At 33.9% G+C, this 24,697-nt stretch overlaps 1 protein-coding gene across 1 annotated transcript; it reads right to left on the bottom strand.

Moving 5' to 3' along the window:
* Positions 1-9,204: 9,204 nt before the first annotated feature.
* Positions 9,205-23,966, bottom strand: LOC122018600 (trihelix transcription factor ASR3-like). The gene is made up of 2 exons (XM_042575963.1): positions 23,301-23,966; positions 9,205-9,877 (listed from the first exon to the last, which is right to left on the bottom strand). The coding sequence occupies exons 1-2, from the start codon at positions 23,935-23,937 to the stop codon at positions 9,594-9,596; spliced, it is 921 nt and encodes a 306-aa protein (XP_042431897.1). The 5' UTR covers positions 23,938-23,966; the 3' UTR covers positions 9,205-9,593.
* Positions 23,967-24,697: the final 731 nt, after the last annotated feature.

Below are 24,697 nucleotides of genomic sequence, written 5' to 3'. Positions count from 1 at the left end.
CGTTTACGTGGTTCGGAGATAACTTGCTCCTACTCCACGGCGTGTCCGTAAGGTGGACGATCCCTCAATCCGTCGGTGGATTAATCCCCGGAAACTCCGGCTAGCACAATCCTCCTTGTCGGTGGAGAAACCTCGCCACAACTCAATCAAGAGCACTTGGATTGCTAGGGCACTAGTTGACTACTAATTAGAGGTTACCCACCACTAATTTCGTCAACTCTAACCAAGCTCCCAAGCTTTGGTTATATAGGCCGCGGGTTGAAAACCCCGCCTACCAGTCGACTGCCAAAACATGCAGTCGACTGCCCTCTGTGAAAATTCGACCGTTACATCCCAACGGCTCGATTCCACACTAACCGAGCGAACAGAGACATTCTGTTCGCTGCCAGTCGACTGCACCAGTCGACTGCTAAAACATGCAGTCGACTGCTACAGTACTGCTACAGTAGCGCTACAGTACTGCTGCAATAGCGATACAGTACTGCTACAGTAAAACCCTTAAACTAGGATTTTACTCCGAGTACAATCTCTCATGCACTCGTACCCTCACCCTTATGACTCATTTGACGCTTCATTTGCAGCTTTGACCTCTTGCCTTCAAGCCTACTTCCTTTGGCTCTTGTCCCTCGGATGCATTCAAGCCTGCGGCTCGTCCCCAATGTCATCCTTCGCGTATGCCTCAAAGTCGCTTCCCTCGGCCCTTGTCCTCGCTGCCTTGTCCACGGTCCCTCGGATGCTCCATCCTTCACCGGACCCGAAGCCATCAACCTGAGTCACATGTGTATCCTGCAAACCTGCATAACTCAAATACACATATCAAATACAAGGGTGAACCTAACTTAAACCCTTTGCCCAAACACCAAAACACATAGTCCCGCGGACCATCGGGATTGCTCCAACAATCTCCCCCTTTTTGGTGTTTGGCAATACATTTAAGTTAGGGAAAACATATAGCAAATAAACATGCTAAAACAAATGGACTTACGTTGCCAAGGCTATACACTTGGACTTACATCGCCGAATGGACTTACGTTGCCAAAGCTACACACTTGGACTTACACTGTCGAATGGACTTACGTTGCCAAGGCTACACACTTGGCAACCGCCGAAACAATGCATCATGCATTTGAACCTATCCCAAGGCTCCCCCTACTCCTATGCTCCCCATAAGCTAGGATTTTTACAACGGGCTTTTTAAGAACCTATTCCAAGGCTCCCCCTACACAAAGGTACTTTCAGGTTTTCCCAACTAAACCTTACTTCTCCCCCTTTGCCTAACATCCAAAAAGTTCTCCAACAATATCTCAATTATTGAAAACTTGTCATCCAAATGACCCTAAAGTCATGTATGTATCCCCCATGGATCCCATACATCTATATGAGCTGACCCGGTCAAAATCTAGTGCTGAAAACACTTCCAGACTGGTATCAGTCGACTGCAAGAAGTACCAGTCGACTGCCCCCATGAAAACGAGCTTACAGAGACATTCTGTGCTCATGAACAGTGTTACCAGTCGACTGGTAACTGTACCAGTCGACTGGTACACTATTCATGAAAAAATCAGCCTTTTCTGGCCAACTTCAGAAATGCGCCAGAAATTCTACAGACCTCCAAAAAATCCCAAATTTTGTGGAGAGGTCTATTATATCAATGTCTACTTGGGAAAAATATATATATAAATATATCTATCACCAATCACAAGATTGACACAAAACACAAAACTAGCTAAAAAGTTCAATTGAACCTTGACCTAAAGTCCTAGTTTTGGCTTCCTCTTGATGTATTTGCCCATACTAACCCACAATGCATCCCTAGCATTGGTTTATATGGTATTTATACATCCAAAACCAATTTTCATGCTATATGACCCCAATTGTCATATTTCTTGCATGAAACATAAACCAATTGTGCCAAAACCCTAGGTTTGAGACTCAAGTCCGTCTCCAAACCACTTGGCACATTCCATGACCTAACCTAGACTCCCAAGTAAAACTCACTTGAGATCCATTGGCCATGGGTCCGAAATTGACTCTTTGAGCTCCCCCTAGAGCTCTTAGCCTTAGCCACCTCCCTAGGTGACTCATCCACAATGGCTAGGCCATTCCGGTGCACCTCCGGTGACACTTGGCCTACAAATCTAACTTTCTTAACCTTGGACACTTTGTCCTTGGTTAATTTCTACTTACCATTAAATGACTTTCCCTTGTCATTTATTGACTTCTCCTTGCTATAGTCATATGCAACCCTAGCATAAGACTTTCCCTTAGCTTTGGAGGACTCTCCCTTGCCATGATCATTTGCCACCCTAGCACATGATCTCTCATTAGCCTTGGAGGAACTAGATCGGTATCCCAAGCCCGATCTATCATGGTTGGGTCTTTGGCTACCCAACACCATATTTAATTCCTTAGATCCAACATTGAATCTCTTAAGGAATTGTTCTAACTTATCAAGCTTTCCCCTTAAGGCTTGATTCTCCTTCTCTAGGTTCCTAACCCTAGAGTTAATTTGTACAAATTGGACATTCCTAGACCTACCCTTTCTAGGCATATGTCTCCCCTTCTTGGGATTAATGCCTTGGGTCTCCTTAGGTCTACCATTTCTAGATTTTTCATGAATGACTCTCCTAGGGTTTTGATCTACAATTATCCTACTCCTATCATGATATTTGAAACCAAAATTTTGCATGGGCATATAATGATTAACATTATTTTTCTTAACATGCATGGGAACATAAGAATTTGAATTTGAATTACACTTCAAATTAGGGTATACCTCCCTTACCCTTGAAGCTCCCCCTTGACTTGAGCTCCTCTTCTTCTTCTCCCACTTCTTTAGATGCTCCAACTTCTTGAACTCTCCCTTCCTTGAGCATCTTGTGTGGTAGTGTCCAAGTTCTCCACACGTGAAGCATCTAATGTGCTTCTTCTCTTTCTTCTTCCTACAACTCAAATTAGATTCTAAAGAGATTGAATTGAGTTTAGGAGATACCTCTTTCTTACCCATAGGACATCTACTCTTGTAGTGTCCCTTCTCATTGCACCCGAAACAAATGATGTGATCTTTTGACTTTGCTTCGGTGGAGGTGCTCACTAGGTTGACTTCTTCCAAGATTTCTTTTTCTTCTTCTTCACTTGTCTTAGATTCTTCTTCAACCTTTGAGGATGTAGATGCTATATCTTCCTCATCCACACTTGTGGATGACCTTTCTTCATCCTTTTCCTCAAATGTGACCAAATTCACTTCCTCTTCTTCTTTTGATGTTGAATTCGTCTCCACATCCGATTGATCCTTCTCTACTTGAGCTTCTTCATCCGTTTCTTCATATTTTTCTTCTTCTTGTGTAGGCATAGGTTCTTCCCATTGGGCCTTCTTTATCTTGCTCCACAAATCGTGAGCATTCTCGTATTTACCTACAAGGCTCATTACGTCATTAGGCAAAATATCAAGTAATATAGATATTACTTTGTCGTTTGCCTTTGATCGTGTGGTTTGTTCCTCCGTCCAATGTTGTGGTCGGAGCTTCTTTCCCTTCTTGTCCTTTGGGACTTCGAACGGTTCCTTTACCACCATCATGGTGTCCCAATCCGTATTGAAGAACACCTCCATCTTCATCATCCAATATGTGATGTCCCATAAGCCTCTACCTTCAAGCTTTAGCGGTTCTATCAAGCCGGTCATCTTTGCTTCCTTGGCGGTTAGTCCAATGGAGAGCGGCCTTGCTCTGATACCACTTGTTGGGAGATCGGTGACCGGCTTGAAGGGGGGTTGGATAGATGGCGCCCCCAAATAATCGCTTCCTACATATTTGTTAGCACAGCAGAATACAAACAATACAAATACAAATACGAAAGCTAAAGACTAAGAATGAGAAAGACAAGCAAACCAATTGACACGTTCGTTTACGTGGTTCGGAGATAACTTGCTCCTACTCCACGGCGTGTCTGTAAGGTGGACGATCCCTCAATCCGACGGTGGATTAATCCCCGGAAACTCCGGCTAGCACAATCCTCCTTGTCGGTGGAGAAACCTCGCCACAACTCAATCAAGAGCACTTGGATTGCTAGGGCACTAGTTGACTACTAATTAGAGGTTACCCACCACTAATTTCGTCAACTCTAACCAAGCTCCCAAGCTTTGGTTATATAGGTCGCGGGTTGAAAACCCCGCCTACCAGTCAACTGCCAAAACATGCAGTCGACTGCCCTCTGTGAAAATTCGACCGTTACATCCCAACGGCTCGATTCCACACTAACCGAGCGAACAGAGACATTCTGTTCGCTGCCAGTCGACTGCCCCAGTCGACTGCTAAAATATGCAGTCGACTGCTACAGTACTACTACAGTAGTGCTACAGTACTGCTGCAGTAGCGCTACAGTAAAACCCTTAAACTAGGATTTTACTCCGAGTACAATCTCTTATGCACTCGTACCCTCACCCTTATGACTCATTTGACGCTTCATTTGCAGCTTTGACCTCTTGCCTTCAAGCCTACTTCCTTTGGCTCTCGTCCCTCGGATGCATTCAAGCCTGCGGCTCGTCCCCAATGTCATCCTTCGCGTATGCCTCAAAGTCGCTTCCCTCGGCCCTTATCCTCGCTGCCTTGTCCACGGTTCCTCGGATGCTCCATCCTTCACCGGACCCGAAGCCATCAACCTGAGTCACATGTGTATCCTGCAAACCTGCATAACTCAAATACACATATCAAATACAAGGGTGAACCTAACTTAAACCCTTTGCCTAAACACCAAAACACATGGTCCCGCGGACCATCGGGATTGCTCCAACAATTCATATGTTGAATTCAAGATTAGACATTAAGTATGTCTAGATTGAAATATGTAAGATATTAAATTTTAAGAAAAATATGCACTCTTTTTAGTAAAGAGAATAACATCATAGCATTTGATTCATACCACATGTGCTATGGCGAGAAGAATGGTAGTAGGAGAATGAATCCCTACTTCTCTACTATGTGAGACCCTTGAGATTATAAGTTAATCTCAACCTTACCTTAAGTAACTATTTAGTTGTTTACTTGAAGTTCTGATCAGTGATTGCTATTTTAGCATGTTTCTTATTGATTATGGGTGATTCGGTCTATAGAGCATAAATAGGAAAGTGACTAATTAATTAAAATGAATAAATTTTAGCTAAAAAGAAATATTAAAATTGATTTACATCTTTGGAATTTATTCACTAGTATCAGTTACATTTTTGTTCAGTACATAAAATATAATTCTAAATAATTATATTAAATTGGAAATCTTAAACAAGCTCTCAATATAATGATTATTATGAGATATTAGAGATGTTCATAATGATGTAAATGATTTAATCTGGGGTAAAGATAAGTTATTGATGCATTTGATTCATTCTATAGAGCGGCTATATAAGGTGTAACAATTTTCTTAACAATAATTGCTCAGTGTGCTTGCTGTCGCACGAACCATTTTCCCTAAAGTATGGATTGGACGTTCTTATTTAGTATTTATAACTAATTAGTTTTTTGCTCTAGTCTTCGTTAGGGATGTAAATGAACCAAACGGTTCACGAGCTATTCGGAACTCGATTCGGTAAAAAGCTCGTTCGAGTTCGTTCGTTTATCTTATTGAGCCGAGCTTGAGCTCGATTTCGAACTCGATAGTTTTATCGAGCCGAGCTTGAGCTTAAAGATATTCGGCTCGTGAGCTCGCGAGCCAAAAAAACGAGCCTTAAACCGAGCCAAAAAATAAGCTCTAAAACGAGCTAAAAAAATGAGCTCTAAAACGAGTCTTAAAATGAGCTTTAAAATGAGCCAAAAAATGAGCTCTAAAACGAGCCAAAAACGAGCTCTAAACGAGTCCGAAAATGAGTCCGAGCTCGCTTAACGAGTTAGGCTCGTTAACTTTGATAATCAAGCTAATAACGAGCCAAGCTCGAACTGTTCGCGAGCTTGATAATTCTAAAACGAGCCTAGCTCGAGCCTTGTGATAAAAGCTCGATTCGAGCTCAAGCCGAGCTTGAGCCCGAATATAACTTAAACGAGCCGAGCTCGAGCCTAATACTGTTCGGCTCAGTTCGGCTCGTTTATATCCCTAGTCTTCGTGACTTGATCATCCTATAGTTTATGTGACTTATATGGTGTTTGTGACAAGATAACCTTTTATGACTTGACTTGGACGAGTGGAAGATATTGGACATTGCAATATTTGCAACATCAAGAAGATAAAGAGGTATCCATTTACCTTCATCTTCCTCCATTATGTACAATTAAAGTATCAGTTACAAAATCAATGGATTCTCCTTTAAAAAAACATCCAAGAGCAATCGGAAAAGAGGAGTTGGAGGTCATCGAAGCAATCAGCAAAGGAGAACATCCAATGAAATTGGGATTTAGTTTGTGAACTAAAGGAAAGTTTTTCGACTTTGTGTCGTGATCATTCTTCCGACATCAAGCGGAGATCAAGATCATCTCAAGAGATCACTGTGAATTTTACAGATTTACATAATATGTATTTCATATTTTAGATTAACAAATATACCTGTCGAGAATTGATCTCTTTACCCTATTATAATAAATCTATCCCCTTCTAATTAATTGACAATCGGTGAGAGCTTGAATCTAGTGAACACACTATGTGTTAGTTGTTTGATTCCTTCGACAACTTTACTTCCCAATTGACCATTGTTGTGCCAGGTTGTCATTGCTTCAAAGCCTATGTTAAATGTCGTAACATTTTGAGACGTCACGGTTCGCATGTTGTAATTTTGAGTCGTCTATTTGTGTATTGCAATTATGTAACGACACAAAGGTGACACAGTTTGCATATTATTTTCATTCACTGGGTAAATTAATTTATGACAATCTATTTAAAACTCTTAATATTTCTTTCCAACCAACAAAACTCTAACGGCTAGATTTGCACAATGCAATAGGCAAAATCATTTAATTGGAGCAAGTGTTACTTTTTTATATGTAATTTGTATATCAAATTAGAGTCCCCTCAAGAGAGTTAGTGGCTATTGTATGTGGTACTGTCAATTTTAGATCCCCTCAAGTTAGTCCTAAGATAGATTAACAGTGCCGGATCTGAAATTTTGAGGCATGAGACGAGCACAAAATATGGTGCCCTCAAAGTTTAATATTCATATATTTTTTTATCGATATAAATATAATAATATTTGAAACATGAAATCTAGGAATAAAATATAGATAAAATATATCATCAAAAATAATGTAGTAAGAAAATACTAAAAAAAAAACCCCAAACAAAATATAAAATTCATGTTCCGAACTATGACTTGAATATTATTTGTCTCACATTTTTTGAATTAAAAGCATTGATTAAATTTGCATAATCAACTTTCTCAATGATTTTTTTTCTCAATAGATAATATAGCTAAGTCATTTAGTCTTTTTTACAACATATTTGATCGAAGATAAATTTTAAACAACTTCAACTTGAAAAAAACTCTTTTCGGTAGATGTAACTATAATTGGTATAGTCAGCAAAACTCGATAAGCGATGTAATCATTTGGATAACAACCATCTATTATTTTCAAATAATTCAGTACACCAATTGCTCTGGTTGCTTCTCGAGATAATGAGTGTCTTAATAACTTTAGTTCTAGAAATAAATATGATCCATCAACATCGAAACACCCATCATGTGTTAATGAATTTTGAAAATTGACACATGAGCTCAAGAGACCATCATCATCAATAGACAACAACTTCTCCAAACTAAATAAAAATCCAAAGGTTTGTTCATACTTTTGAAATTGCTCAAATCGAATTTCAAGTGAAGAAAGAGTACTTATAAATATGAAGTAATTAACTCAAAAAGATTCTTTAGAAGATTGAGGTACCTTTGCACTGTTGATCTTATCAAATTGTCTTTTTTTTCGAATGATGCACTTTTCTCAAAAAAATAGGTTCAATTCCTATGTCACTTGCAATATGTTCAACTACAATCAAGTTTTGATCAAATCTAGATTTTTTTTTTTTAACTCTTAGAGAAAAGAAATAAACTCCTTCCTCTCTTCAGCGTGTGAATGTTTGATGAATCTGTTGATTTCTTCTCTCTTATTTAACGTTGTTTGAATGAGTCAATTTCTTTTCTACATAATCACGTTTAAAACTAAGAATATTTTTTAGGATATAAATTTAGATATAACTTATTTATCAACTATTACTTATGAACTTCTTAAAAATAAGCTCATGAACATATCAAACTAATAAGTTTTTAAAAAAAATTTGATGCCCTAAATTTTTTTGGGTCTGAGGCACTTGCCTCACTTGTTACACTATAGGTCCGGCCTTAGATAGATAAGTTGACAGGAGCGCTAAGGATGGCCACAGTCATCTTTTTACCAACTTATATATCAAATTATAGATGCCTTTATTTAATTTAGTCGTGCATATTCAATTATTTTACCTATAAGGTTTCATTTAATTCAAGTTTTGGTTTCATTTATCTTAATTTGCTTTCATTCAATTTAATTGAATAATATTTTTATTTAGTTTAACTAAGTATCTTTTTTTATATAAAATTGAGATTCATGCAAATATAATACGAAGAGGACCATCCCTTAGTTTTATTTCTAGTTTGTTTGGCCATGTATGAGAACAATAATTTGACAATATGGTTTCCACTCAATACGCTTGAAAACAGTAAAATAGATAATAATGGATAAAGTAAAATATTCAAGAAAATAAAAAATTTTGAAACAATACCGATGATAATAAGTAAAAGTATGATCAATTATTTATGTTTTTTTGTTATTATTTTTTATAAGACACATTACGTGCACTCAAAAGTTTATCGTCCTCGGATAATGGTACAACCACAAATTTATCAAATATTTAAAAAATCAAATTTTAATTTTGATAAATTAACGAATAAATTTTTCTTCATAGATAGTTGACCTAAGAATGTTAAATTAACAAATCACTCACTATAAACACTTCATAATTTATCCTGATAATCGATGAAACACTTCTATAGAGCTAAGACGATCACCTTCAGAATTAATCAATATAAAATTAATATCTAACTATAAAAAAATTTGATATTTGAAATATTCATCTTTTTTTTTATTTATTCTACTGAGTGTTTTATTATAGTACCACACTCATAGGACACTTATTATTTCATGTGCCTAGGAAAATTAGGATAACAAACTTGTAATAAGAAAATCAAGATGATGATCACATTTCTAAAATAAAATATTATATTCTTGTGCTACTTTTCTTTGGAATGTTGGTAAAATGACTAAAAAAGTTGATGAGAAGGTAAACTATGTCAACCAAAAAAAAAATACTTACAAAGACAGATAAATCTTTCAACTAGACATGAAAATGTAACTCTGAAGCTGGAAACATGTAATTCAGCAGTAAACTCAGGGATCATTGACTAACAAAGACAATGATAAATCTTTCAACTAGACATGAAAAATCTCTATAGGTGGAAAGATGTAACTCAGCGAGATACTGATAAATCTAAAAGTGGAGAATGATGCAACTTAACTATGCAGTAAACCCAGGGATAATGTGATTCTTTGGCTTTACCCGCGTTTAGATCCTCCCTACATCCTTATATCAGTTATTCACGGTTTATCTGCAAATTTCCCAAGAACATCAGTCACTTTGTCAAGAACAGTGAGTAGCCTGTTCGCATGTTCCCTCCATTGATCTCCGTTCAGTTGAATGTTCAGGAGGTTTTGTGCATCAAGTTGTGCCGTCATGGAGTCGTTCCTACCTAAGACTTCGGTTTGTTGGCTACAAGGATTGTTGTTTGTTACTTCATCCTCTGAAGTTTGCCAGTGTTTTCTTCCCGGTGGCGGTGATTTATCTTCAGAATCATTAGCTGGCAGCTTATCATTTGTAATCTCTGCACATACAAAATTCAACCATATCTTTAGTTTGTAACTGATTGATCTTTTGGGTCATAGATTACTATTTACCCAGTGAATACATAAACCTAATAATTAGGGCTGTAAAGACAAAAGGTTAAATGGATGTGAAGTTGAGTTTTGACAATTTGGGATTGAAAGAAGAGAACAGCAAAGTGGGATGAGGGGCTCCCGTTCACAAAATGAGGAGCCTTGATAAGATTAGAGAAATAAACACAACCATCTCGAACTTGTTTTGGTGTTTGATAGGCATGTAATGGTTGGAAGATAGATTGACTTCACAGGACATGACGCTTGGCTGCTACCATCGATGAAACCAACATCCACCTCTAGACATCTCTCATCCCTTGACTCATCTCTGGCTGCTACAGACCGTCTCAAGTTTTCTACAAGGCTACCTCCACCAACAAAACCAACATCCACCTCTAGAGATCTCTCTTCCCTTAACTCATCTCTGGCTACTTTAGACCCTCTCAAGTCTTCGGCAACGAGCATTGCCACCTAATGTTCCACAGTCCTTCGACCTAATAGAGCCACCCATTGTCTATGAGAAGAGCGCACACTCTGCCACCAACTGTTTCAAGGAAATGAAGGCAAGAGAGAGAGAGAGAGAGAGAGAAAAGAAAAGCAACTGTCAAAACAAAACAAAAAAAAAAAAAAGGAGATGGAGGAGACACATTATGGATTTTGCAGAAGCCCAAAGAATTATAAATTATAGAGTCAAACATCTTCAGTTACTAGTCAAGTTAGAACAATATGGCAACTTCAGCATCAACAAAAGTTTATATCGTCTTGGTACATATGTTCTTTCTAAAAATTATGCTTTATTTATTTAGTTAAATTTAAATTAATTATATTTAATTAATTTTTTTCGCAGTTTCTATGCACCATTAAATATTATTCAAAAAAATATTATCATATTATTTCTTATTTAGTTTAGTTATCATCCATTAAAAAAATAATAAAAATAGAAACATATCAATAGTTTCTTATCTAGTTTGCTAGTTATCATTTAAGTAAAAAGGGAAAAATATCATCATTAAGATGCTCTTTTGGTTGTATTTTAATTTGTTTATCTTCCATTATATTTTCCTACATTATATTTATCGTATTTATTTTATGGCTATCATTAGTTGTCAGTACTTAGATCAACATGATGAGAGGAAGCACCACAACCCCCAATAAATGTATGCGACTGCATAAGTGAGAGATTAACTAAACTATAAGATTCATAAATACTAAAACGAACAATTTTAATAATTCTAGAAATTAGTATACTTCAGCCACTTTTAAATTTCAGGAATTGTAATCCTTGTATATTAGGAAAGATGTCCCTATTTATTATAGAAGAATATAATTTAATGTATTTATTGATTGGTTAAAGTACACTGGAAATTATTTTGACCAACATAACATGACCTCAATTAACAAGTACAATTTATCAAATTCACCCATGGTAGATGAACTAGAAAATATTGACAGCATATCTAGACATTAGAGATCAAGACAAACAAGAATCTATCATATACATCGGCATGAGATAAAAATACAATTGATGAAAAATATGTCTTACCAAGGACTACTATTACTTAATATGTAAACACAAAACAATCTTCTTTTATTACTTATAGAGTCTAGTTCACTTACAATTAATGAACTTGTAGTTAAAAATGAAAGAGTTGTCCTTAAAGAAACCTTCTAATACAAGCCTAAGAAGTTCTCTGAAATGTTTTAAAATAACTAATGATACCATAGAAGAGTCATTCAATGATGCTTTATATGAGTCCTTTGATGATGCAATCTAAAAAAAACCTCCTGCTATTGATTTAATCTCTAGAAATTATTCAACTTAATAGTAACCACGATTTAGGTTCTCATCATATCGTAACTAATTCATATTATGCAAAGAAGCCAAAAGGCAAAACTAAACAAAATAATCATGAACTAATAATGCAAAATATATTTAAAAAAATTGCAAATCCTTAACATGATTACATCTATTAAAATAAGGGTTTAAGTTGGTGTTGCATCAATTGCAGACCTATAAAAGTAGTAAATCTCTTTATTCATGCATTTAACCACCCCTTATTATATTCATTTGTCTATAGTAACTTATATGTCCTAGATTGTTTAAGTTTTATTATGTTCATTTAAACCTTTATTAATTCATTATTTATGTTTATTAAATAAAATCTTCAAACAATTGGTAGGTCATTTATTGAGCAACTAAATGTTAGGAAACAAAACGATTAAGGTAAGATTTTTACCCCTATTTTTTTTCAGCTGCCAACCTCCATAATGCTTAGGTATTGTCACAAAGGGATAGTTGATCTTTGTATATAATGAATTAAGTCTTCAACAGTTAATTTAAGCAGTTGCATCTTACCTAAGAAACGAAACTAAAAAGTTTTCTTGTATATGTTCAGTGGATTAAGTTTGGTGTTTGAGTGCATAGATGAGGTTGGTGTAATCACAGCAGTTTGGTTTGGCAACAATTAATTCAGGTCTATAATTTTGTAACCATGTGATTTTTATAGAGGGTTGGACTCTACATACCAATAGTTGTGAGACTAATAGTTGTGTAACCATGTTGACTTGAGGGTTGGACTCTTCATACTAGATCATATAGTGAACACAATTTGTACCCTATTCTCCTCCCTGCTTAGAGTTTTATGCTTACTTTGTATTTTTTACTTCTTTGTTCCTGTTATTTCCAATTTTTGCTGATTGTACACATGTGAGATAATGTATGTTCATCTCAAAACATGTGGTATTAGAAATGGTTTCTTCGTATATCCATATTCATGTGTGTGTGGGTGTGTGCAATTGAAACTAGAACAACCATAAGTACATTCATCAAAAAAATTCTAACTATAGTCTTACTCTTCTTTGTTGCTAATGGTTTGGTTGGTATTCCTCTTCTTGACCTCCCTCCCTTTTTATAAATTTCATTTCATGATCATAATTGAAGAATGAGTTAGGAATCTTCCTATCTATTTTGGATGGTATCAACTAGACAATGTCTTATTTCAATCTATACAACCTAAAATTTATTGGCATAAGCAATATAATAACATTATTTATGCCGACGCAATATTAATATGGAGCAATGACCATAATGAAATGTTTTGGATGCATTGACATATACCAATCGGCACTTTTAACCATAAAAGTATGGAAAATATTTTCTATCAGAAATTATTAAATGTATCATCAACTTTCCTCGACACTTTATCATAACTACTTTTTACCTTATCCTTGACAACATTATTAATAATTACAAGCTAAGACTAACTTCCTTATACACAAACAACAGTTACTTTTAAGACAAAGTAAGCATATAATTGCAGAATTTGATCATACAAGTATTTTCAGTATGATTATCAATAATGCTTCCGAGTAGGGAAACTAGGCAAATAGTCTAAGATCGAAGAATTTGAGCATAAAAACACCCTTCACAATACAAGAGGCACTCTAGAATAATGTAAAGGAGGCAATATAAGCCACCGTAGAAGAATTAAACTATACAAGTATACTCCTAGACAATTACCATCTACAATGCCATTCTTGTGTATATGATCAAGGTGAAGAAAATGTTAAGGGGAATATCCATATATATGAAAATGATCTGATTGTCTAATAAGTTATGCATGAGTTAAAAATGCTGATAAATATGTATGTAGCAATTGTAACTGCATTCAAGTGAACGAAAAGATAGAGCACAGTTTGCACAGTCTGAATTTTCCAAGTTAGTACAGTTTTCAATGCTTGAAGAACTCTAAATCCATAAAAATTGCATAGTATCTAAGAATAGTCCAGGTAGAATTGAGGTTAAATTACAATGAAGCAAAAACATGTTGAACCTTCACTAGGCAAAATTCAGAAAAATTTCATTCCAAACGACAATTACAGTGCATGCAAGAACCTTCCAACTTGTTCAGGACAGTACATCAGCATGATACAACCCCACATAGATCTAGTATTTAATGGAGAAAAATATATGATTATTAGAAAGCTAAGTTGAAGGTCAAACTCGAGGTTGAAGAAAATAGTAATTTTGTCAGTGCGAGATAAAAACAATAGGAGGAGCTCACACACCATAAGTACAAATCATGTCTATGCTTACATACAAAACATAAGTACAAATCTGTCGTTTCAAGCCACAAATTTTAAAATCAAATTTCCATTGTATTTTTGGTGGTTAAGACTCTGAAGTTAAATGAGAATGTCTGAGATCAAATAAGATTAGTAAAACTTCTGAACAAAAAAACATATGGTAAGCAAAACTGTGAAGTAGTAGACATATAAACAAGAAACCTAAATAATATCCTAAGCATCTCTCTATACATAGGTCTTATCTTCATAGAAGACAACTGTGGGTTTTTATGGAATCAAAGTGATCCGAGGATTAAAGAATATTTTGTCTCTTTAAGAACATAAAATGTTTCTGAGAATATGCAAAGAAATTCTTTATAGAAAACAACTATGGATTGAATGAAAAAACTGATGAAAATCTTCAAGATTCATCTTGATTTTTATATGGAATCAAAGTGATCCAAGGATTAAATAATATTCTGTCTGTCTAAGAATATTAAACTGTTTCAGAGAATATGCAAAATGTTTGAATTTCAAGATGCTGATCTTAAACGAGAGCAATTTTTTTTTGGGATAGAAATGATTCAAGGATTAAAGAATTGTCGTCTCAATAAAATGCTGAATTGTTTGTGTGAAATTTCAAGATGTTTGAATGTGACCAATGCAAGTCCCTACGACAACAAACAAAATTTCAGATAGTTTTGATAAGGCCAATGTAATGCTGTAAAGAGGCATCCTGGAGAGACCTACTCTACCTATCAATGACCATTTACATCATCTAAATTGTCAGCTTATCACCCAGATACTTGCATCTCAACACAAATCCTCCATAAAGAATGCTAAGACACTATAGATTATAATTTACTGGAAAAATCAACAACTATTTTGTTATTAATTGGACTTATGCAGTGATCAAGCAATTTACTAGGGAGTATGAAAATTAACACCAGTTGCGTATCCTAACCTCAAAAGGGTGCCCAATCTTGACTATTCTACCATAAATGCCTTCAAACCAATTATTGCAGTTTCATCCACACGCCCAAGAAAACTATAGATAGTTCGGCCAACCAACCTAACGTGCGCCTCTATGCATAGACTCAAGTAGCAGTTTCAGTGAAAATAACTACATAAGCTATAATTTTTATAAAAAATAACAATTTTTAAAAAAGTAAAAGAGAACAAATTGATATAAACTCTGTCATAAATTAAAAAACGAATATTGCATGAGTTATAAAGCAAAAAAAAACTAATTTTTAAAAAATATAAATAAAAATATCACAAAATGAAAAAAGAAATCAAAAGTAATAGAGAATACAAACCTTTAAGGTTACGAGCAAATTATTTTTTCAAAAGGAAATAAAATGTAAATAAAAAAAGTGATAATCTTGCTCACAAATGGTTATTTAACAAGTTTTGGTAAAACTACTGAATATTTTGGTTGAATTTTAATATATATAGTATGGTCATGTAGGCAAAAACTATTACATGGTTATTTCTGCTCCAATTTTGAATCTGAATATGTAGATGTACTTTAGAAAGGCCATTAAAGATTACATATGCTTTGAAAGTTATTAAACAACTAAAAATAATCATATTAGTTTTGCATGGTCATTTTTGGACAAATTTTAAATCTAAATATATAGATGGACCCAGCGAAGTCATTAGAGGCCAATCATGCTTTTATAGCAATTAAATGATTCAAAAATAGACATATAACAATTTTAGGTAAAGTTGCTACATGAATCTAGCAATTTTGACCAAAACTATTTGAAAAATTGCTGTGAATGTGATAGTTTTTGTCAAGATTGTTACAAAAATGTAACAGTTTTGGCTAAAACTGTTAGATTCATATAATATTTTTGGACAAATTTACTATATCATAATTTTCAAGTCATTTGGTCACTTTGAAAGTATGGTTGGAGTCCAATGGTCTCTTAGAGTGTATCTATATATTTAGATTCCAAATTTAAATAGAAAATGACCTTGTAGTGATTTTAACCAAAGATGCTACATGATCATTTTTTAAGGCATTTAGTGACTTTTAAAATATCCAAAACTACTCAGTTGCATTGTCATTTTTTTTTAATCCATTTAGTTAGTTTAAAAGCATAAATGAACCATAAAAGCATAGTTATTTTAAAATACATTCATATATTCAAGTTTTAAAAATAAGTAGAAAATAATATGCAATAATTTTGGTCAAAATTTCTACAATAATCATTTTTACCAAAATCATCACATTTTTTAACATGTTAATTATTTTTTTTTAAAAAAAAAAGCTAATAGAGTTCATATCACTTTACTCACTATTATCTTTTTCAAAAAAAATCAATTTGTTAAAAAAAATTAAATTTATCTTTTTTATAAATTATATATATATTTATAACCAACAACCAAGCCTTATCCCACTACGTGGGGTCGGCTATATAGATCCTTTTACGCCACTGAGCTCTATCTCCAACTATATCATCATCTATATTTAAATAAAATTTATCTTGTTTTATCATTGCTAACTAAGTCTTTTTTGGTCTTCTTCTTCCTAGTTTGATATGTGTGTTTGTCATAGTTTCACATCACCTAACTGGAGCATTTATTGGTCGTCTAAATACATGTCCGTGTCATCTTAAACGTGTCTCTAGGAGTTTTCCCTCAATAGATGCAACTCCGACTTTCTCTCTAACTCTCATTTCTTATTCTGTCCATTCTCGTATGTCCACACATCCACCTTAATATCCTCATCTCTGCAACTCTCATCTTCTACTTATGTATTCGAGTGATAGCCCAACATTCAGCTCCATATAACATAGCAAGTCTAACTACGATTTTGTAGAATTTTCCTTTAATTTTTAGAAGTACTTTATGATCACATAAAACACTCGACGCTCTCCTCCATTTTAACCATTCTGCTTGTATTATATGTAAAACATCTCTCTCAATCCCTCCATCATTTTGCAAAAATGATCCTAAATATTAAACCTCTCGGTTCCAAGCAACTCCTCGTCTCCTATCTTAACAATTGTCTCATTATATCTAATATTCCTAAACTTAAATTCCATATATTCTATCTTTATTCTATTAAACCTTAAACCTTTCCCTTCTAGTATTTCCCGCCAAGATTCTAGTTTAGCATTTACTCCTTCACGTGTTTCATCTACCAAAATAATATCATATGCAAACAACATGCACCACGGTACTATGTCTTGAATATAGCAGCGAATTCATCTATAATTAGTGTAAAAAGATAGGGACTTAGAGTTGATCCTTGATATAACCTTATCTTTATTGGAAATGCTTCGATTACTCCGCCTGAAGTCTTTACTCTAGTCGTTACATTCTCGTACATATCCTTAATTAGTTCAATATATGTTACGCTAATACCTCTGTTTTCTAGAATTCTCCATATAATTTTTCTTGGGGCTCTATCATAAGCTTTTCTAAGTAAATAAATACCATAAATAGATCTTGTTTTTGCTCCCGATATTTTTCAATTAATTATCTAAAAAGATGTATAGCTTCTATTGTCGACCTTCCAGGCATGAACTCAAATTGATTTTCGATCACCGTGGTCTCCTTAATCTTTTTTCTATTACTTTTTTCTAATGTTTCATGGTATGACTCATTAGTTTAATACCCCTATAGTTTGCACAATTTTGTATGTCTCTCTTGTTCTTATATATAGAAACTAGAGTACTTATCCTCCATTGATTAGACATTTTTTTCATGTTCAATATCATGTTAAATAATTTTGTAAGTCATTCAATACCTTGTTTCCCTAGACACTTCCATACCTCTATCGAAATATCATCTGGTCTAACAGCTTTTCCATTGTGCATTCCATCTAAAGCTTGTTCTACTACTAAAGTTCGAACTCTACGATAAAAATTAAAATTTCTATGCTCATTCAATATACTTAAATTGCCTAAATTAAGTTGATCACCTAAACTTTCATTAAAAAGTTGATAAAAATATTTCTTTCCACCGCTCTTTTATTTCTCCCTTGTTTACTAGTACTTTATTACATTCATCTTTAATACATTTTATTTGGATAAAATCTCTTGTCTTACTTTCTCTCACTTTAGCTATTCTATAAATATCTCTTTCCCCTTTTGTATCCAATTTTTAATATAATCATTTAAAAGTTTATTTTTTGCTTCATTCACTACTCTCTTAGCTTCTTTCTTGGCTATTGTATATTTTTTAAAGTTTTCCTTGTTCTTACAAATATATAATTCCTTATAAGCTATTCATTTTCCCTTCACTTTCTTTTGTACTTTCTCATTCCACCACCAAGATTCCTTACTTAGTGGTGCATGTCCCTTTGACTCACCGAGTACACTCTTAGCTACTATTTTCAACTTTGATAGCATCTTATCCCATGTTGTATTAGAATCACCGTATATTTCACTTAATATTTGTACTCCTACCTTCTCCCTGAATATATTTTGTTTCCCATCCTTTAACTTACACCACTTAATTCTAGGAGTCATATATATTTTCTTTCTATTGATATTATGCTTGAGGCGTATATCTAACACTACTAATGTATGTAGGGTAGCTCCAGGGATGACCTAGCAATCTTTATAAATCTTTCTATCCTTCTTCCTAATCATAAGAAAATCAATTTGTGATTTATTATTCTCACTTTTGAACATGACTAAGTGTTCTTTTCTTTTCTTAAAAAATGTATTAGCTAATATAAGGTAATATGCTATCGCAAAATCTAATATAATTTCCCCTTCCTCATTTCTCATTCCAAACCCATAACCCCCATGTACCCTCTCATATTCCTCATTTTTCACTCTGACATGCTCATTTAGATCACCTCTTATTAAAATCGTTTCATTTAGCAGAATGTTTTGTAATATTTCATCTAAGTCGTCCCAAAACTTTGTTTGGTAGTTTCATATAATCCTACTTGTAGTGCATATATGCTAATTATATTCATAGTTTCTTTTGTCATTATTATCTTAAAGGTTATAATTCTATCCTCTTTTCTAATTACTCCTACAACTTTATCATTTAACGAACTATCTACAGCAATACTCACTCCATTTCTTGCTTTACTCTTTCCTATGTACCATAACTTAAAACCCGAGTTCTCTATCAGTTTTGCCTTCTCGCCTACCCATTTTATCTTTTGTACACACAAAATACTAATTCTTCTCATAATCATCGTATCTACTACTTTCATTGATTTACTAGTGAGGGTTCCTATGTTCCATGTTCCAAATCTTAGATTATTAGTTTTCCTATCATATTTGTTTTTATCCAACTTATGGTGTGAGAACTCTTGCTTATTTAACACTATACCCAAGTTCTCATGGAGATGTAACGGTCCTTGCTGAGATGTTACAGCTAGACCCTGCAACGCGTTCCTTCCGGGAAACAACCTAGCATTAGCACAATAGTTTAATGGATCAATTATTGAATATTTATCATAGTTTTAATGCTAGCTGACAACCTAACGTAATCCTCCTCCTTTATCCGGGCTTGGGACTAGCCATGACTAGGTCGTTACGGGCAAAGTTATATATATATATATATATATATATATATATATATATATATATATATATATTTATAATTCAAGTAATATTTTTAAAAAAATTACAACATAATTTATATCACTTTGCTCTCTATTATTTTTTTAAAAAAATATATATACAATAACCAAATCTTATCCTACTAGGTGGGGTCGGCTATATGAATTCTTTTATGTCATTGGACTCTATCTCCTACATATCATTATCTACATTTAAATAAATTTTATCTTTTTTTATCTTTCTCTTCCTCATTTGATGTACATATCTGTCATAATTTCATCATCTAATAGGAGCATTTAATGGTCCTCTAAGTACACGTCTATACCATCTTAAATGTGTCTCTCAAAGTTTGCTCTCTATAGATGCAACTCGATTTTCTTTCTAATATTCTCATTTCTTATCATGTTCATCCTTATATGTCCACACATCCACCTTAACATCCTCATCTCTACAACTCTCATCTTCTGCTCATATGCTCGAGTCATAGCCAACATTCAATTCTATCTACCATAGCAGGTATAACCGTCAATTTGTAGAACTTTTTTTTAAGTTATAGAGGTACTTTACGATTACATAGGTACTCTCCTCTATTTCAACCGTCCTACTTGTATTTTATGTAACACATCTCTCTAAATCACTCTATTATTTTGCAAAAATGATCCTAAATACTTATAGTTCTTAATTCCACACAACTCGTCATATCTTATCTTAACAATTGTCTCATTACATCTAATGTTGTCAAACTTAAATTCTATATATTTTGTTTTTACTCTATTAAGCCTAAAACCTTTTACTTCTAGTATTTCCCGTTAAGATTTGAGTTTAGCATTTACTCCACGTGTCTCATCTAACAAAACAATATTATCTGCAAACAATATGCACACAGTACCGTGTCTTGGAGGTGACTAGTTTAAAAAGATAGGGACTTAGAGCTGATCCTTGATGTAACCCTATCTTTATGGGAAATGTTTTAGTTAATCTGCCTGAAGTCGATACATCATCATACATATCTTTAATTAGTTTAATATATATTACGCTAACATCTCTTTTCTAAAATTCTGCATATAATTTCTCTTGAGACTCTAACATAAGCTTGTTTTAAGTCAACAAATACCATATATAGATCTTTTTTTGTTCTCGATATTTTTCAAATAGTTGCTTTTATTGTTAACCTTCTAATCATGAATCTAACTTGATTTTCGATCACCGTTTTTCCTTAATTTTATTTCTATTACCCTTTTCCAAAGTTTCATAGTATAACTCATTAGTTTAATACCTCTATAGTTTGTATAATTTTATACGTCTCCTTTGATTTTTTATTAGGAAACTAGAATACTTACTCTCCGATATTTTTTTTATTTTCAATATGACGTTAAATAACTTTGTAAGTCATTCAATATTTTACTTTCCTAGACTGTTTTTCTATTTTGCATCTCATTTAAAACTTGTTCTACATCTAAAATTTAAATTCTACGATAAAAATTTAAATTTTTATACTCATTTGACCTATTAAATTACCTAAGTTAAATTGGTCACATAAACCTTCATTAAAAAGTTGATACCTTATTTCCCTATACACTTCCATAATTCCATCGGAACATAGTCCAACTACCTTTCCATTTTGCATCTCATTTAAAGTTTATTCTACTTCTGAAGTTTGAATTCTATAATAAAAATTTAAATATATCTTCTACTGCTCTTTTATTTTCTCATCATTTACTAGTACTTTATTACATTTATCTTTAATACATCTTATTTAGATAAGATCTCTCTTCCTCACTCTCGCTTTAGCTATTTTGTAAATATCTCTTTCCTCTTTTTTATCCATTTTTCGATATAAGAATTCAAAAGTTTCATTCATAGCTTCATTCACTTCTTTCTTAGCCTTTTTCTTGAATATTCTATATTTTTAAAAAAATTTCGTTCTTATAAGTATATAATACCTTATAGGCTATTCGTTTTTTTCTTTATTTTCTCCTGTACTTTCTCATGCCACCACAAGATTTCTTACTTGTGGAGCACATCCCTTTAACTCATAGAGTACACTCTTGTCTAATATTTTCAATTTTGACACTCTCTTATCTTATGTCATATTTGAGTCGTTGTACATTTCTTCTAATATTTATACTCTTACCCTCTTCGTAAATATGTTTTGCTTCCCATCCTTTAACGTCCACCACTTAATTGTAAAAGTTGCACATATTTTTATTCTATTGATACTATATTTAAGGCGTATATACAACACTACTAACTTATATTGGGTAGTTAGCTTTTCTCCAGAATGACCATGTAATTTTTACAAATCTTTCTATCTTTTTCTTAATCATAAGTTAATTTGCAAGTTATTATTTTCACTTTTGAACGTAACCAACTATTCTTCTTTTTTTAAATATATATATATATATATATAAAATATAACTTGTTTAGAGTTTTAACCAAAATTACTACATAGGTTTGCCTAGGTTTGTGTCAGACCGATTGAGAGGCTGGTTTATTTTTTTGGCAGATGGATAAGGTTGCAATAGTTAATTTGAGGGCAATTGTAGCAAAACACTTGTAGAAGTTTTTTTTGTATGTTTTGGAATAAAGAGACACTCCTTTGATATTATGGAAAAATAAGGCACTCCTTTGATTTATTTTCCCCCTGTTATGTAATACTAAGATAGAAACTAGCAAGTGGAAGATCTGAAAGCTAGGAGATTAACAAATTCTATGTCCATCTCTATCCATTGTTATGTGTTTATGTTATCTTGATCTATGTTGGCCAAATCAAGTTAGGGAGAATTCACACTTTTGATAAACTAATAATTTTCTATGTTACCCTAAACTCTATGTTACCCTTTTCTATGAACAGTCTGGTTCAGTCATTAACTAAGCAAGGTTGCAACAAGAAAAGAACCAATGAATGAAGAGAATCTTATAAAAAGACTTGTAGAAGACAATTGAACCCTAGTAAGAAGTACATAAATGCAGTGAAAAAAATCCACTTTCAAAGCAACACCAAACACACTGCAATTGAAGAAGTGCAGCATGATATCTTTCCCAAAGCATTTCCAAGACTGAAATTTGAACAATGAGCTATGATATTCTTAAAGAAAAATCTCAAGGAAAATTCTTAAGGATAGACACATAAATGATGGGACCCACAAAAAGTGAAATGGTGGGTCCCATCATTTATGTGTCTATCCTTAACAGTTTTCCTTGAGATTTTTCCTTAAGAATATCATTTCTCTTTGAACAATTGTGCCATGCTCACAGTTTTAGAAAAGCTCATTAAGTGGGTGATGACATATGATGATTTTAAAGTCATTGGGGTGATCCATGTGAGCTTGAAATCCTAGAATAAATGTATCAATAATTATGAGCGATAAGTCATTCTGTGAATAACCATACTTGTCAGAATTACTCATTTAAAAGTATAATTCTATTGTAACTAAGTTCTTTAATGTCTCTGTATTTCTCAAGTTAATAGTCCTCTACCTCTTCAAGTTCTTTCTACCTCCATCTCCACGATTACCTCTATAACTTCACCTAACTCACCAACAACTTTAACCAACAAGATGCCAAAGTAGTAGAACAAGGTTTTGAATGAGAATAAGGACGTACCAGGACGTGTAAATTCCTTCTGAATGAGAACAAGAACAATCAAGTTGGCAAACATTATAAGGAAACTAACAAGCATTTCGAATTCGACAAGCACAGAAAATGAATGTTAAATTTTGAAAAAAAGGTCCTGTAAAAACGAGCCAGGGTAGCAAATTACTTGTTATGAGCGTGGCATTAATCGGCGACGGCTTGTTCTTCATCAGATTCGCCTGGTTGACATCGGAGAAAGATCCACTCTCGGTTGCATTTTGACCGCCAGCTAAGAACACCGCCTCATCCTCGTCAATTTCCAATTCGCCTTCTTCTATGCTCTCTCCAAAATCGCCGACCCTGACCTCAAACTCCTTGTCCTCCTCAAGAATGCTATACAGCACGTCGTCATATACGCCTGGCAGCAGCCGCCTCTTCCTTTGTCCGTTTGTCATCTCCCAAAAGGACTCGCTAGAGTCCGCAGCGTGTTTCGTCTCCCACGCCCGTATCTTGTTGTAACCGGTCACCAGTATGCCCCAGCGCTTACGACACTGTTCCGGACTCCGATCCGTCCCCTTTTGGCGGCAGTAGGATGACACAGCATCCCATTTCCTCTTCGTCGACATGGCGACGAAGGGCTCCCTGCCCCGCCCTTCCACCGCTCGCTTCCCTTCTAGCATCACAATGCTCTCGTTCTTCGTCCACCGTTGCCGCCGCAGGCAGCGGACAGTGTCACCGCCGTCTCCTCCTCCGGGATTCCAGCCGTTTCCTCCTCCGCAATCCCCGCCATTCTCCTCGTCCATTGCGGCGTCCAGTGACCACATTTGATGGTAAGTTAACACGTCCTATTCAATACAATATGATTTTAACCCTAGGATAGGTAAGTTAACGTGTCCGGACTCCGTTTGATTTGTGGGATAGGATTAATGATGTAAGTGGAATATAGATTAATGGTGTGATAAATATTCTTTTGGAAGAGTCAATGATTATTTATCACATCATTAATCCCTATATTATTAATTATATCCCACTTACCAAATACTCTCTAACATATCAATAATCCTTAACACTATTAATTCTATCCCACCAATCAAATGGAGCCTAATGGATTGGATGAAAAGATTAGTTTTGTGATATTATATAAATTAAAATTAAATTAAATTAGCCGTACTAAAACTCCTAATAACAAACTTAATTTTTTCCTAATGATAAAATTTTTTTCCCACTAAATTTTTAGTCACTTCAACTCTCAACTGTATACTAATTTACCTAATTACTTTAATTTTTTAAAATATAAAAATTTTAAAATGGGGTATAATATTTTCTAAATACAACATATTTAAACTAGATATAATATATTTTCTATCAAATTATGTTCTATTTTTCACTTCGATTCTAATTAAATGATGTTAAATTTAAAAGGAATTATAATTTCTTTTGGACTATATCTATAAATAAATAATAAGAGATTCTATTCTATGAAAATAATGATATAATTTCTCGTAAATTTAGTATCATTTAATTAGAATATAGTATATCAATCGATTAATTCAAATTTAAATGTATTAAATTTAGGAATTCATT

This window comes from Zingiber officinale, chromosome 9A (genome assembly GCF_018446385.1).
Source record: "Zingiber officinale cultivar Zhangliang chromosome 9A, Zo_v1.1, whole genome shotgun sequence".
Taxonomy (NCBI): Eukaryota; Viridiplantae; Streptophyta; class Magnoliopsida; order Zingiberales; family Zingiberaceae; genus Zingiber; species Zingiber officinale.
This window is presented reverse-complemented; position numbering and strand designations above follow the sequence as displayed.

Bases quoted from the DNA above. Each gene is read 5' to 3' on its own strand.
- LOC122018600 (XM_042575963.1), bottom strand. From the start codon at position 23,937: ATGTGGTCACTGGACGCCGCAATGGACGAGGAGAATGGCGGGGATTGC. The intron at 9,878-23,300 runs GTAATTTGCTAC...TTGTATGTGCAG, and splicing joins TAATGCCACGCTCATAACAA to AGATTACAAATGATAAGCTG.